Source organism: Artemia franciscana, chromosome 17 (assembly GCF_032884065.1).
Source record: "Artemia franciscana chromosome 17, ASM3288406v1, whole genome shotgun sequence".
Lineage (NCBI taxonomy): Eukaryota > Metazoa > Arthropoda > Branchiopoda > Anostraca > Artemiidae > Artemia > Artemia franciscana.
Window position 1 is genome coordinate 31,422,849 of NC_088879.1, and position 16,599 is coordinate 31,439,447.

The window sequence follows — 16,599 nt, forward strand, 5'->3', positions numbered from 1 at the left end:
ATAGGCTACATCATTTTTTTTATTTTCAGAATTAACCCTCCTCCCCCAACTCCCCAAAGGAGAGCAGATCCGTTCTGGTTATTTCAATCACGTATCTAGGACTTACGATTATTTTCACCACCAAGTATCATCCCAATCCCTTTACTCTAAGCATTTTCCAAAATTTTATCCCCCCCCCAACTCCCCCAATGTCACCGGATCCGGTCGGGGTTTAAAATAAGAGCTCTGACACACGATATCCTTCCAAAAATCAAATTTCATTAAGATCTGATCACTCCTTCGTAAGTTAAAAATACCTCTTTTTTTCTAATTTTTCAGAATTAATCCCCCCCACCGACTCCCCAAAGAGAGCAGATCCATTCGGGTTATGCCAATCACGTATCTATGACTTGTGCTTATTTTTCCCACCAAATTTCTAATCTAAGCGTTTTCCGAGATTTTAGGTCCCCCTCAATTCCTCCCAATGTCACTGGATCCAGTCGGGATTTAAAAAAAGAGCTCTGAAACAAGCTATTCTTCCAAACTTCAAATTTCATTAAGATCCGATCACTCCTTCGCAAGTTAAAAATGTTTCATTTTTTATAATTTTCATAGTTAACCCCCCCCCAAACTCCTCCAAACAGAGCAGATCCGTTCCGGTTATGTCAATCACGTATCTAGGACTTCTGCTTATTTTTCCCACCAAGTTTCATCCCGATCTCTCCATTCTAAGCGTTTTCCAAGATTTAAGGTTCCCCCAATTCCCCCTATTGTCATTGGATCTGGTCGGGATTTAAAATAAGAGCTCAAAGACACGATATCCTCTAAAACATAAAATTGCATTAAGATCCCATCACCCGTTCTTAATTTAAAAATACTTCGTTTTTTCTATTTTTTCCGAATTAACCGACCCCCCCCCCCCCAGATGGTCAAATCGCGAAAACGACCATTTCTAATTTAATCTGGTCCGGTCCCTGATACGCCCAAATTTCATCGTCCTAGCTTACCTGGAAGTGCCTAAAGTAGCAAAACCGGGGCAGACAGACAGACCGACAGAATTTGCTATCGCTAGATGTCACTTGGTTAATACTAAGTGCCATAAAAATATTTGCCATGGTGCCACAGGCAGCTTGTCTTAGCTCGCCTCCTTTAAACGGTTGTACCCAAGAAAAGGACTTGACTTGCGTAGACCTGCTTTTTCTTTCTCTGTAACTTTGTGAGCGTCGCTGATATACAATTAAATAAAATAACAAGTTTTTTTAACTGCAAGTAAGGAGCGACGTTAAAACTTAAAACGAACAGAAATTATTCACAAAGGGGTCCTCCCCTCCTCAACGCCCCGCTCTTTACGCTGAAGTTTGACTCTTTGTCACAACTCTACTTTTTAAAAAAGTAAAAAAAAACTGTAGGTAAAGAGCGTGTCATTAAAGAGGGAATAACCCCTTTTCATATCCGGAATCATTTTTGTTCGTTTTAAGTTTTAATGTCGTTTTTTACTTGCAGATAAAAACAATTTTATTTATTTAATTTCTGAACGTTTTTGAATTAATGCATGTTTTGATTTTAGCACACAGCACGTGAATAAATAAAAATAAATTAATTTGTATATTATTTTTTTTTTTGTTAAATGGCTTTCTCATAGTTTTGATCGGACGATTTTGATAGAAAAAGGGGTGGGCGAGGAGGCCTAGTTGCCCTCCAATATTTGGTTACTTAAAAATGCAACTAGATTTTTTTTATTTTTTTATGAATGTTTTTGTTAGTAATAAACATTCATACCTTACGAATTAACTTATGTAACGAACCTTTATATTTGTGTATTTTTATCACTTATACGAGAGGGTTCGACCCCTCGTCAATACCATGCTCTTTACACTAAAGCTTGAATTTTGTCCCAAATCTTTAAGAATGACCCCTGAATCACAAAGGCCGTAGAATAAATAGTTGAAATTACTAAAAATACTTTAGCGTAAAGAGCAAGGTATTGTGGTGGATGCACACCCCCTTATAAACATAATATTTTATGTTTGTTTTGTTTTAAAAATTATTTATTTTCTCATGTTTTTTTTAGTTATGCCAGAAAATCCTGCGCTCCCTTCTTGGAAATTCTCTTCCCTCGTTATAAATTCTTCCATGGAAAGATCCTCTCACGTAACCCTCTCCCCCCGACCCACCCCCACCTCAACGCGAAAAAGTCCCCCTGAAAACGTCTGTACACTCCATAATAACCATTACTATATGTAAACAACGGTCAAAGCTTGTAACTTGCAGCCCCTCCCCTGGAGACTGTGGGGAGTTAAGTCGTCCCCAAAGACATAGTTATTAGGTTTTTGACTAAGCTGAATAGAATGGCTATCTCAAAATTTTGATTTGGTGACTTTAGGGGGAAAAATATGCGTGGGAGGGAGCCTAGGTGCCCTCCAATTTTTTGGTCACTTAAAAAGGGCACTAGAACTTCTAATTTCCGTTAGAATGAGCCTGCTTGTGACATTCTAGGACCATTGGGTCGATATCATCACCCCTGAAAAAAACAACAACAACAAACAAACAAACAAACACGTATGCGTGATCTGTCTTCTGGCAAAAAATACAAATTCCACATTTTTCTAGATAAGAGCTTGATACTTCTACAGTAGAGTTCTCTGATACACTGAATTTGATGATGTAATTTTCATTAAGATTCTAAGGCTTTTAGAGGGTGTTTCCCCTCATTTTCTAAAATAAGACTAATTTTCTCAAGTTCGTAACTTTTGATAGTTAGGACTAAACTTGATGAAACTGATATATTCAAATCAGCATTAAAATGCGATTCTTTTTATGTAACTATTGGTATCAAAATTCCTTTTTTAGAGTCTCGGCTACTATTGAGGCGGGTCGATCCTTACTACAGTTCGTTAGCACGAACTGTTTGAAAAGAGAAAAAAAAATTAAATCAATGTCAATAAAAAAAACAGAAATAAAAGAATAACATTTTTAGCATGTAGATAAATAAATGATTCCCTGGATTTCGAACACATTTGAAAATGAGTTAAAGGAGCTACATGTATCACGGAAGCCAATTCTGGCTATTCTTGGCATTCCAACGACTCACTTATAAAGAATCATCATATTTGAGATATAAAAAATTACTGTTTTGGTCGTTCAACAATCTCTTCTGGAATGATCCCCTGACCGCTCCCAATGACAAGGTCGGGATGTACAGTACCTGTTCATATGGAAAGGGTGGTCGTAGAAACTTCGGAGAATTATTTTCTACACAGTTCCTATAAGCAGTCTTATCGATATTGGGACTCATTCAATTGAAAATTGATATATAGTAAGGTGTATAAGCACCTTTGTTCGATGGAAATGAAGGCGGAAATAATGTTGGCATCATAAACATTTGAATCCATCCATAAACGGGTATATTCTCTGATAATATTGTTCGATCCTTTACTAAGCCTGAGAACCTGTCATATTCTTGTCTAATATCTAAGTGAAGCGATCGATTCTAAGTAAGCTTATTATGTAAATTTACATAAATGACTCCATCTTTAACACTGATAGTTCTTTTCTTTACGGGTGGCTTTTCTTAGATGATATCCAAAAATAGTAAACAACTTATGGTAAATTCGTGGCTGTCAGCGAGTAGCTACATTTTTTTTGCTGGGAATATTCACATAATGCGCTTCATATCAAAATGCAGCTATTAACAGCCCTTAAATATATATAAATAGGCCTATAATATATATATATATATATATATATATATATATATATATATATATATATATATATATATATATATATATATATATATATATATATATATATATATATATATATATATATATATATTAAACTTCCATCGTTTGGTATACCGGTTGCCAATAAATAGGTCACACCCCTTGTCAATAGTATCTAAACTAAGTATCTAGTATCTAAACTAAACTGGAAGAACTGGAACGAAACAAGAACTAAACGAGAAGTGGAAGTATCTGTGCACCAAAAGAATTGAATGTTCGTGCTGATTCCAAGTATAGAATTCTTATTGTCTAAAATTTCTTTTTGAAATTTGGTTGCATGACTCATTGCAAATTTTTAGAAGGGGGGGGTCCCTCCCTTTCGAAATTTTAAATGTTTCTATGAAGGATTGTTATGGATTTGTCGTTATTTGTTTGTTTGTTTGTTTTTTGTTTTTTTTTGTGTTTAGGCTACGTGGGTTTTTCTTCAAGCGCGAAAGTGTCTGAACCACTATTTATGTATTAAAGTATAATGTATTTTAATGTATTTTAAGTATAAAGTATAATGTTCACACAACGTAAATTTTAAAGTAGTCTCCAGAAATGTACAGTGTTTCCATATTTAGAGTGAGAGTACTAAACTGGAACCTAAATCTCTTTTAACAGGTCAAACAGGTACGTCACCTCCTAACAACAGCTTTCAGTCGGAAACTGGTAGCATTGACGACGAACTACAATCAGCAATGCAGGCCCTTCACATCGCCAGAACGGACTTGGAATCAACACAGGAGGAGTTGAATCAAACCGCCATGCGGTTGATGCAAAAAGAGATGGAGATTGAACATAACAGAGAGACTTTCTCTGAGCTTAGAGGGACTTTAGAGGCGGCCCAAACCGAAATCCGTCGGCTTCATAGTAAGTATTTTTTCTCATTCGTTTTAGCTGCTGTTGATGCAATTATTGTAATTTTAGGTACTTTCGTGTTACAGCGACCTCACAAGGTCAAGGCCGAGGTCTGAGTAGGGCAGTTGCCTCCCGCCGACCCAAAGAAAATCACGCCCTTGACCAAAATATGATGAAAATATAATACTTTAGTAACAAAATTATGGAGAATACTACAGAGAATTATGGAACACATGATATCAAATACATAACCAACTCTTTAGATTAAATACTTGTTTAAAATATACCTGTAAAGTAGTTTACCTAACTGAGATTAAGGTAATTATCTCGGAATGCCGACAGAGAAACCGGTTTTACTCAGACCAAGAACTTGAGTGTGGTTGCTATAACAGGTAAGTACCTAATTTCATTATATTTTTCAGCATCTTGCCTTACATACTCTATTCCTCCCTAGCAGTGCCATGACGAAAGTAAAACAGTTCAAAATACGGATGAAACCTTTTTATTGACAGTGAATAGATATAAAATTATTTAACTGGATATTTCGAACACATATACAGTGTTCATCATCAGCAGTAAAACTACATGAATAAAATTAAACCAAATTTATACCTAATAAACTAATTACATATAGTTTATTGCTCTTATTTTTTTCAATGCAACAGCGGAGGCAAACCTCTTTGACCTTTTCGGTTCCAGTTCATTAGAATTATCTGACATATTACGTGGACAGAGGTCATAGCTCTTAGGTGAGGTGATATTTACTTTATTTGACCTCAGTAAATTATCATAAATTGAGTTCAATCCAAATTCACCTGAATATCTGTTTATGGAATTATTCTTGAATAATTTTTTTTTTTTAATTTCGATTGTTTCCCTGAAAATTTGCTATAAACCTTGATCCCTAGAAATCAAATAAATATTTTCAAACAAAATAAAATGATTTGGAAAATTAAAGATATGTTCCGAGAGGGCCGACGTGAAATCTTCAGGTTTGGTATTTTGCTATAAAGACGATGAAATAGAATTATGATGTAGCAATTTCGTTTTCAAATTCTGGTTAGTACGTCCCACATAAGAGCTTCCACAAGTACATGGGATTTTATAAAGCCCACTTTGTTACTCTACGGAAGTCCGATCCTATTGACAGTGAATATTGACAGTGAATAAATATAAAATTATTTGCTCCATAGTTCCCCTCTTTGTCAAATATTTATTGGTTAAGAATATCAGCTACATAGAAGAAGATGAAGGAGAAGAAAGAAAAAGAATTTTTTTTTGTCATTACTTAAATGATGCCAGTTCTGTGTTGGATAAATCCTTGACTTATTGAGACCAAGAGTGCTGAGGGACTAAGGAGTTAGGTAGTAGATTGTTTTGAGCACGCAGATGCGTTGACATAGCGCGAATTACAGGCCTGGAGGGAAAAGAGGCAAGGCAGACAGCGTCCAATTTACAAATTTTGAGCAACATCCGATGCTCGTAGACATTTTGGTAATTAATGCGGAATTGGGACTCTCTAATTCGTGCTACAGTTTTCTTACTTAGCATTCAGAATTCTGAAAAGAATTTATGCCCCATCAAATGCATACATATTTACGTTCCAATCTGACACATACCAATAAAATGAATTGGGTTTTTGAACGCCACCGCGGTTTTCCGCCATAGTATGTTTTCCACCACCTATGAAATCTTGCATCATCAAGAGGATTAGTGGCATCAGAATAGACAGGTTAGGTTAGGTTAGTCTAGGTCTATATGTATGTCTATGTTTTTGTCTATATCTGTGTTTATGTCTATGTCTATTTCTATGTCTATGTCTGTTCTTATGTCTATGTCTATGTCTATTTTCTGACCTACCTGAATTAAAAGGTGGCGGGAAACATATGGTGGTGGAAAACCTCGGTAGCGTTAAAACACTGCTACGAACAATATACTTATCGACGTTAATACCGACGGTGGTAATTCAAAAGACAATATGTATCAAAATAAATATTTTACAGCAGAGCCGAAAAACCGTATTCCAGATTTTGTACACTGTTAATAACAACCGGCTGTCTATGAAGTGAAATATTTTATCACGATCGACACAACTATTACAGTTTGATATCAAAACTTCCAAATTTTAGCTACGTTGGTCCTTTCGGATAGGAAAGAATTCGATGCAAATATCAACAAAAGCGAAAACCGTCAATTATGTTAAGAGAACATTTAGACGAAGAAAACAAAGTGAAATAATCGATTAATAATGTCAAATTTAATAAAGTGGCCTATAATGGTCAATACGTTGGCCTATGGTGGTTGGGTATTAACAAGTTTGACAAAAATTGTTCATAACCCGGTTTTGATTGACCGCAGCCCATATATCCACACGCATGCAGAAGAACAAATAAATTATATTTTCTTTCATTCAACGTTTAGTCCTTATTTTTCTTTCTGCTTATCCATGGGTGGTTTTGCAAAACCAATTACGGAAAAGGGTTGTAAGATTTTGTTTAAATTAAGTTGAAATTTTAATGTTGCCTTTTATCGTAGGGAATCAGTCTATAATAGAGTTAGCAAACATTATTTTCTTGGACTGTAAATCATTGTTTATTGTTTGCTCTGGCAGTCTTATGTCCTTACACAATCAAAGTTGGTAAATTGAACTGTCTAAAATGACTGACACTTCATTTAACTATGGACTTTTTTATTCTACTTCTGACATAACAGAATGCAAGAAATGACACCAAACCATTGACAAAGGGTGGACCGAAGAATTTGTTGGAAATAGGCCTTAAATCTGTGCCCTTAAAACACATTTATGTTTTTGTTGCATAATAAATAAATTTTACTTCATAGAGCCTCAATTTTGATGTCTTCCTGTTAATTGGACCTTGCATCTCAATGTTTTGTTGGAAAATGGCCTTAAATCTGTGGGTTATCACATATTTATGTTTTATTGCATAATGAATAAATTTTACTTCATAGGGCCTCAATTTTGATGCCTTTCTCTGAATTGGACCTTGCATCTCAATTTTTTGTTGGAAATAGGCCTTAAATCTGTGGTCTTACAACATATTTGTGTTTTGTTGCACGATAAATTCATTTTGCTTCGTAGGGCCTCATTTTAATGTCTTCCTCTGAATTGGACCTTGCATCTCAATGTTTAGTTGGAAATAGGCCTTAAATAAGTGGCCTTACAACATATTTGTGTTTTGTTGCACGATAAATTCATTTTACTTGGTAGGGTCTCAATTTTGATACCTTCCTCTGAGTTGGACCTAACATCTAAATTTTTTGTTGGAAATAGGCCTTAAATCTGTGGCCTTACAGCATATTTGTGTTTTGTTGCATGATAAATTCATTTTCAGACAGTTCGTGGTAACGAACTGCAGTAAGGAGCGACCCGGCTCAATAGTAACCAAAACTCTAAAAAATTGAATGTTGATATCAATGGCTACATAAAAAGAATCACATTTTAATGCTGGTTTTAAATATATAAGTTTCATCAAGTTTAGTTTTACCCATCAAAAGTAACAAGCCTGAGAATATTTGCCTTATTTTAGAAAATAGGGGGAACACCCCCTAAAAGTAATAGAATCTTAACGAAAATCACACCATCAGATTCAACGTATCAGAGAACCATATCGTAGAAGTTTGTGCCTTTTTTAAGTGGCCAAAAAACTGGAGGGCACCTAGGCCCCCTCCCACGCTAACTATTTTTCCAAAGTCAACGGATCAAAATTCTGAGATAGCCATTTTTTCAGGGTAGTCGAAAAACCTTATAACTATGTCTTTGGGGACGACTTACTCCCCCACAGTCCCCCGGGGAAGGGCTGCAAGTTACAAACTTTGACCTGTGTTTACATATAGTAATGGGTATTGGGAAGTCTACAGACGTTTTCAAGGGGAATTTTTTTTTGGTGTAGGAGGGGTTGAGAACAGGGGGATATGTTGGGGAACTTTCCATCAAAGAATTTGTCATGGGGGAAGAAAATTTCCATGAAGGGAGCGCAGGATTTTCTAGCGTTATTAAAAAAAAAACAATGAAAAAATAAATATGACAAAAAAAATTCAACTGGAAGTAAGTAGATGCATTAAAACTTTAAACGAACAGAAATTATTATGCTTATGAGGGCCTCACCTCCTCCTAATACCTCGCTCTTTACGACGAGGTACTGACGAGGGGGTGAGCCCCCGTCATAAATGTAATAAAAACATGAGAATACAAAAGTTCGTTCCGTAAGCTAACTTATAAGTTACGTATACCTTTTACTAATAAAAAACATTCGTAAAAAATTACAAGTTCTAATTGCCTTTTTAAGTAACCAAAAAATCGGAAGGCAACTAGGCTTCCTCCCCCCGCTCCTTTTTTCCCAAAATCATTCGATCAAAACTATGAAAAAGCTATTTAGCTAAAAAAAAAAAAAATGCAAATTTTGTTTTAATTATTCCTCTTCGGAGAGCCAAAATCAAAACATGCATTGATTCAAAAACGTTCAGAAATTAAATAAAAAAACAAGTTTTTTTTAACTGAAACTAAGGACCAACATTAAAACTTAAACGAACAGAAATTACTTCGTATATGAAAGGGGCTGCTTCCTCATCAACGCCCCGCTCTTTACGCTAAAGTTTTTTACTGTTTTAAAAAGTAAAGTTAAGAGAAAGAGTCAAACCTTAACCTTTCGGTAAAAGAACGGTTAAAATATACGTCAGTAAATGAGCATTGTTAAAAGTAGCGTATCCTAAAAAGTACAATTATCGTTATTTAAGATTTCCTTTTCTTCGTTAGCACCATCAAAATAGCGTGAGCCTCTGAGGTTACGATACGCTCTTTTGCTGTTAGGAAGCTCCCTAGTAAGTCTTTTTTTTTTTTAACAAGGACGCCCGAAACCATTATTTGAACTATTGACCGAATTCAAGGCTACATCCGTGATTTTGTTCGGGGGGGGGGGGGTTACAAAGAAAAAATAGTGATCATCAAAACTGGTGTGCAAAATTTGTTTGTATAGACTTTTGTCACTTTTGTACGATTCGGGCAAAATTTCGAGGGGAGGCTCAAACAGTGTAATCTCCTCTGGATACGGCCATGATCGAGTTTGTCAAATTGTCCTAGATTCATGTACATGAAAAAAAAAGATACGGTATGTTAGTGCCTACACATATTGAAGCACTTTGCCGTACGAAATTGCTGCAATAAATTTACCGTATCATAAGAAATGCTACAAAAATAAGAATCTCATAAAAGGCCTGTGGTTTGATAACAGTTTAAAATGGCATGCATTATTTATATTTGAGATCCATCGATCTCTTTGAAGTCATATTGCCGGCTTTTTGCCTTTGTTTGCAAATTTGGACAAGTCAAGTGTCAAAATGTTTCAGATTTGGTATGTAAATATAAGATTTCTATATTTGGTAGCTTCTGCATTTTCCGCCTTTGAATTTACATAATATATATCTTGTTTATAGTCAAAGTGGTTCCTGGTTTTATATTTGCAGTTTATCAGGGTAGTATCCAGGGGATATCGGTTTTATGCCCCCCCTCCCCTGCAGAAATTTTTCGACTCTTAAGTTTGCTGTAAAAATGTAGATAAAAAGACCACATCTCATACAAAAACTAATAAGAATTTTTCTTCAATTTGTAAGTTGGCCTTAGAAACGCGGGTGAAATCCTTTAACTGCTATTCCCCTCGAACAAAAATTATTTTGGTACCCTTCCCCCTTACAAATCCTAGGTGTGACTCTGCAGGTGCGTAATGGATTCCACGCCGCGGAAAAGGTAATGTGGGGTTTCGTGGAATGTCTGCTGTTGCCCTCACTGTGTGCACCAGTGGAATTTGTCGCTTGAGAGACCTTTTCTCATGTCTTCTCATGCAAATGGGTCGTTAAATCGCCAGGTTATTTGTGTCATAAGTTATTGGATGAAGCCTGGTACCCAAACACCTATGAAGTTTTTTCTCCTTTTCTTACGCGATTCAATTGTTAGCTTACAATGTCAGTAAGGTACGCACTTGTCTTGGAGGACAATGGTAGAAAAAATAATTATTTGACAACTTGAATAAGGAATACCTAAAAATTGAAAGAAATCGGATTTTTTGAGGGTGGAATCCAACCCCCTCCCTTCTGCGTGCGTCCCTAATAGTAGCTAGCACTTGCCGGCTAGTTTTGGAATCCAAAGTGTGAGTTAATAATTCTCTGAAGATCTTTAAATGGATGGGGACTTGAAAAAAAAAGCCAAGCCTACTTGGCTAGCATACTCGCTGACACACGTTAACTACCAATTTGCTGTTAGCTCGCTGAAAATGAAGGTGTAAATTTTAGTTTGAACAGTGAAAAAATGACTTCTACGAGCAATTCTTGGCATATAAGCTGTCTTTTCTTCATCAAATTAACGGAAGGCTGTTTTATAGCTGCATATTACTGCATGACAAGTCTTTTTTTCTCTCTTTTTAAACGTAACACTAAACTAAAATCCCCACAAATCTTGTAGACTTTGGTGCTTTAATTTAATACCGAACAGGGGCAGATATGGTTTTTTTTCTTGGGAGAGCACCAACAAGATTTGGGCTGCTGCATCGGTATTTTTACTCATCTACATCGTCACTTTGGCCTAAACCAAGAGGGTTGTATTCCAAAGGTAGGCCTTTAGGAGAGGCAGTGAAGTATATCTTCAAAAGGGATGGATACATCAGTACTTTGTTATGCGGACGATCTGTTAAGTCTGTGCCGGCCAATAGCTAGTCTTCAACAGGATTTTGATAAGATATCTGATAGATATCTACAAATAGGACTAAGTATGAATGCTGTGGAGACCCAAGTCCTCCTCTTTAATCTACACGGTAGTTATGTGCCCGATAGTGTCTATCTAAGTGATAGTGAGGTGGCAGCCACCACTGAACTAACATATTTAGGTCTCCCGATTGGGTCTTCGATTAAGAAAACACGAAAGCTTTTGCTTCGGAATGATGAACACAGACTTAGAATTGCTTATACTAATGTGGTTACAGCGCAGCTTAATCTGTAACAGAAAGCCCTTTCTCGAATATATGAAAGTTTGACTCTCTCGCATATCTTATATTTGACCCCATTTTGGGACATTTTTACTGAATCTGATAGGCAAGTGTTGCGAAAGTGCTATTTTGAGTACGCGAAGTCTGTGCTTCAGGCCCTTCGGTGGTTTAAGAATAGGTATATTGTTAACCGTTTTGGTGGGGTGGAACCGGTTCAGGCCGGGGATGAACAAGTTTCAGAAACTAAGTAACCAGTCCTCTTCTCACCCGTGGAAGGATGTACTATTTTAGATTTGGTATTGTTAGTAGTTTGGGTATATCTTTATGACACGTTTGTTTCGTTTTCCTTTTGTACGATTTATACTCAATCGATTTGTACTCCATCGTTTCCTTTTTTTGTTTATAGATGGGTAATAAAGAACATCCATTCATTTGCTTATAATGTTATGATATATTCTGTGTGGTCTATTTGTGCTGTTGGGTATAGTTTTCAATTTAAAGTCGAATGACAAAATTTGCAAAATGTTGCTTCTTGTTAGGGAAATACAATTTTAATATTAAAACGTGCAAATCCTTACTTTTTTGCATTTGATAAAGGGGTATACGATAAATTATTTAAAAAAAACAACTAATTACCTAATTCAGAAAACGAGATGAATCAATCGATCAAGCGTATCTGTTCTAATAGGATGAGTAAAAAACGTCATTTCAACAAAGTATGTAACATAGCATCTTTTGATTTGCTAGAGCCGCAAATCAGAAATAGTGTGGCTCGTTTATGGTAGCTAGCGGCAAGAACCGCTTGTTTATCCAATTTGAAATATATTAACCTTAAGAGAAAGGATTTGGTTCTATACGATACTGTGTTTTGAATCACATCCAATTAAAAGATCCCCGCTAGAAGATAGTTCAGGATTTTTTGGTTGACATGTGCTTTTCGAGCATGGAAAATCCATTTACGTACATTTGACCATGGACATTGTCCAATTAGATACAACAAAGGAAATTAATTAAGGGTCGAAATGTTTTTGTCATTTATTGGTATTTATCCCTCTTTTATGTAATCTCCTTTTAAAGCTATAATGATACCAATCAATCAACATGTATTGAAAAGAACGTATCCATGATTTTTTTAAGGGGGGGGGGGTGCAAAAATACTTTAAAAACGCATCAACAAATTGTTTATATTCATTTTTGTTACATTTTGAGTTGGACAATCATTTCGAGGGGGTTCAAACCCCCTAACCATCCTGGATAGGGTCTTGTGTAATGCCAAAGAACCTCATTGCTTGAAAAAATTGATCTTTGAATGGTGCTTATATAGCTCCCGTAGCACAAAACTATAAAAATAACGTTTGATATGGTCTGAAATTGTAACGTTTGAATTTCTAGACATAATTATTCTGAGAGTATCATCATTTTTCTGTATATTAAGTCTTTATTCTATTTTTTATTCTATTCTGCCTTCCTCCTCTACTTGTATAAAAAAAAACAACTAATTTCTACAAATTTTTAGTTACTTACGCTGATCGTTAGTAAAAATCAATAATTGTTTTTTCAAACCCTTATCCCTCCCACCCCCAGAAATTCGTTTGTCTTTTATTCTATTTTATTTGTCAACTATTTTATAAATAAGGGACTGTGCTTATTTTTTTCCCTTTCTATTTTCCAAATTGCTTCTGCATTTAAATTAACAACATGTGTCAATTTCTTTGCTCATTAAAAGTGCACAAACCTTTTTTTTTTAGTCAATTCTTTTATAATCCCCTATGTAAGTAAATGCAATGTGCTCATATTTTTTTCGCCTTTCAATTTTCCAAATCGCTTCTGTGTGTATTATACAGAAGATATGTTTCGGTAAGGGGAAAGTTAATTACTGTAAAGGCCACGTATATGCATAACTTATGATATGTGAGTTATTTAATGAAATGTTACGCCAAAAAGCATAATTACTTCATGCAAATGTTTTATTCTCTCATTTGATGAGTTTGGAGATTATCCAACTTATCACACCGTTCAGTATGTAAGAAATTAATTTTATTCACATGTCAACCTTCGAACCTACATAAATGCTTATAACAAGGGTATCTGTACTTTGGAAAATCGTGTACACCATATGCCAGGTGCCATACGTTGTGAAAAGGTGCCAGAATGATAATGAAGGGTTGAGGATTTACAATTGACATGTGCCTCTCTTTATTTGCAGTATGTTACCCTGAAGTTCTAGTTCTATGTATATTAATATTCAGTCATTTGCATGCAATAATTTTTCGTGGCTTGTTTTATTTTTACATGGATCTATTTACTTTAATGGGAAGATTCTATACATTTAATGTATAAAAAACTAGCCAAATTTAAATAAGTAACATGCACATACTAGCGAAAGAGAAAAATAACGACTAATGGAAACCCTAAGGCACTTTTTCTAAACAACACATATGGTACGATCACGCGTGATGTGGTGTGGCAGAGGTCTAACACTCGTGGCGGAACAAATTATGCTCCGAGACGTTTAACATGTGGTGAAAAGTGGGTAGCCCCTTGGCTTGTAATTTTCTTTTTCTTTGCTACTAATTTTGCAGGTTTATTATCTGAAACTTGATAGCAGTATTTAACGGTGATTAAGGATTTTTACATACCTTATTACTGCTTATATAAAAATCTATCGCTGCTTATATAAAATATTAGTATAAATTAAAGCACAAAGTGCTATTGAGCCAGGCACAAACTTAAGATTGCTACTCGGGGAAGGGGTTTGAAAATCTATTTGACTATTAAACCGAAGGAATAAAAAGCCTGTTTCTTATCTAAGTTTGGTTTTTAGGGTGAATGGGGGGAGTGTAGACTGATTACTCCACGGCTATGGTCTTGTATCTTTAACCGTAATAAGCGACGCTCCAAAAACAGAAGGAAAATCACTGAAACAAAAATCATTCTACTTCTGGATACCATGGTATGTTTGGAATGCATCGTGCACGCCCAAATATGTCGGCACGCTGTTTTTGTCAAGGCTTTTTTGTCTTTTGTTGAATAAAGTTTGTTACAATGTTCCTCCCCCTAAAAATCTAAACCAAACCATGCAAAGTAAGCCATCATTCTCTTTTTGAGTATTTCGAATACAAAAATATGTTTTTTAAGGATTTGGACTGATGGTCATGTCCTAACGGGGCAAAATAGTGGAAAAGTGGGATTGACACTCCAAAAGGACAATTATGTAGCCTAATAAATTCTTTTTTTCATGAAAAAAGTCATGATGTAGTATTTATTCAAAATAATTGCTTATTTATTTATTTGCTTTCGGGGGGGGGGGAACCTGACGAGGACCAATGCTGGCTGGCATCAAATAAACTTTGAATTTTTGCCAATTGTTTTTCTTCTATCCCTCTGGTTTCCGTTTTAAAGAGGCACCGGCTAATTTCACCGGCATGGAGTTTTTCCTAATTGATGAATTACAATCGACGAAAGTATTTTTCAGCCAGTCAATAAGATTTAGGAAATAAAAAAAAAGTTAACATGGGAATCCGCCAAGCCATCTTCAGTAATTGATATATATATATATATATATATATATATATATATATATATATATATATATATATATATATATATATATATATATATATATATATATATATATATATATATATATATATATATATATATATATATATATATATATATATATATATATTATATAAAACAGTTCGTGGTAACGAGCTGTAAGTGAGGAGCGACCCGGCTCCATATTGACCGAAACTCTAAAAAACTAAATTTTGATACCTATGGATACATCAAAAGAATTTGATTTATATGCTGATTTTAAAGATATACCAGTTTCATCAAGTTTAGTCGCTATCACTATCAGATTCAGCGTATCAGAGAACCCGACTATAGAGATTTCAAGATCCTACCTGCAAAAATGTGGAATTTTGCCAGAAGAAACACCACGGATGCGCGTTTTTTTTCCCAGGGGTAATCGTATCGACCCAGTGGTCCTAGAATCTTGCGAGAGGGCTCATTCGAACGGAAATTGAAAATTCCACCACAAGAAGTTCCCATTTCCTTTAAATCGTTCTTAATGACATCCTCTCTCCCCAGGCGACCCCTAGCCCTAGACGGCTGTTCGAAAAGGACAATCTTCAGCAATCTGTCATCCTTAATCCGCAGAACTTGCCCTAGCCATCTCAACCTTCCTTTGAATATAGCCCTAGAAAGCGAGATTGGACCACATTAATCGTACAGCCTACTGTTTGAAATATGGTCAGTCAGTCGGGTACCCAGAACAATCCGCAAGCAATTTCTCTGGTAAACATCTAGTGCGCCCATGCTTCAGAGCCATATTTGATCACTGTCATCACTGTACCTTCCACTATTCTAATCCTGGTTTTCAGACTTATCTTCCTATTCTTCCAAACTTTTTTTAATTGTGAAAAAATACCCTGAACCTTGCCTATTCTATTTTTAACATTTTCAATGCTCCCTCCGTCTTTACTAATAATACTACCAATGTAACTGAAGCTGCCCACCTGAGCAATCTTTTCGTTACCCAACGTCACCTTTTCATCTTCACTTACTCCTAGCCTTAGTGACTAAGTCTTCTTAACATTAATTTTCAAACCTATTCTAGCCCCCTGAACTCGCAAAATCTCTATAACTTCATTCATTTTGCTCACACCTAAATCCAGGAGAGTGTTTCCTTCCCATTTGATTCTGTGGTCTCCAACTGCCTTTCATGTGTTCCTCAAGACGTAGTTCATCAAAATGATCCATATAAAGGGATATAGAACACAACCCTGCTTAACTCCTGATTTAATACAACACCAGCTGCTAAACTCCTTTCCTACCTTAACCGCAACAGTATTGTTCTCATACATAACACTAATCACTTTAATGCATTTGTCTGGTATGCAATATAATGATAAGACCTTTGCTAAAGCTCTTTCTATCAACAGAATCAAACGCTTGCTCATAATCTATGAAACTGAGAACCACAGATGTTTGAC

The 16,599-nt window shown here is 35.6% G+C and overlaps 1 protein-coding gene across 3 annotated transcripts in view; it reads left to right on the forward strand.

Moving 5' to 3' along the window:
• LOC136038141 (EF-hand and coiled-coil domain-containing protein 1-like) overlaps positions 1 to 16,599 on the forward strand; it is a 204,755-nt gene that overhangs the window by 108,457 nt on the left and 79,699 nt on the right. For all 3 annotated transcript variants that reach the window (XM_065721173.1, XM_065721171.1, XM_065721172.1), the window contains one exon: positions 4,368 to 4,616. In XM_065721173.1, coding sequence (XP_065577245.1) covers positions 4,368 to 4,616 — 249 coding nt within the window. The remainder of the gene's footprint in view (positions 1 to 4,367; positions 4,617 to 16,599) is intronic.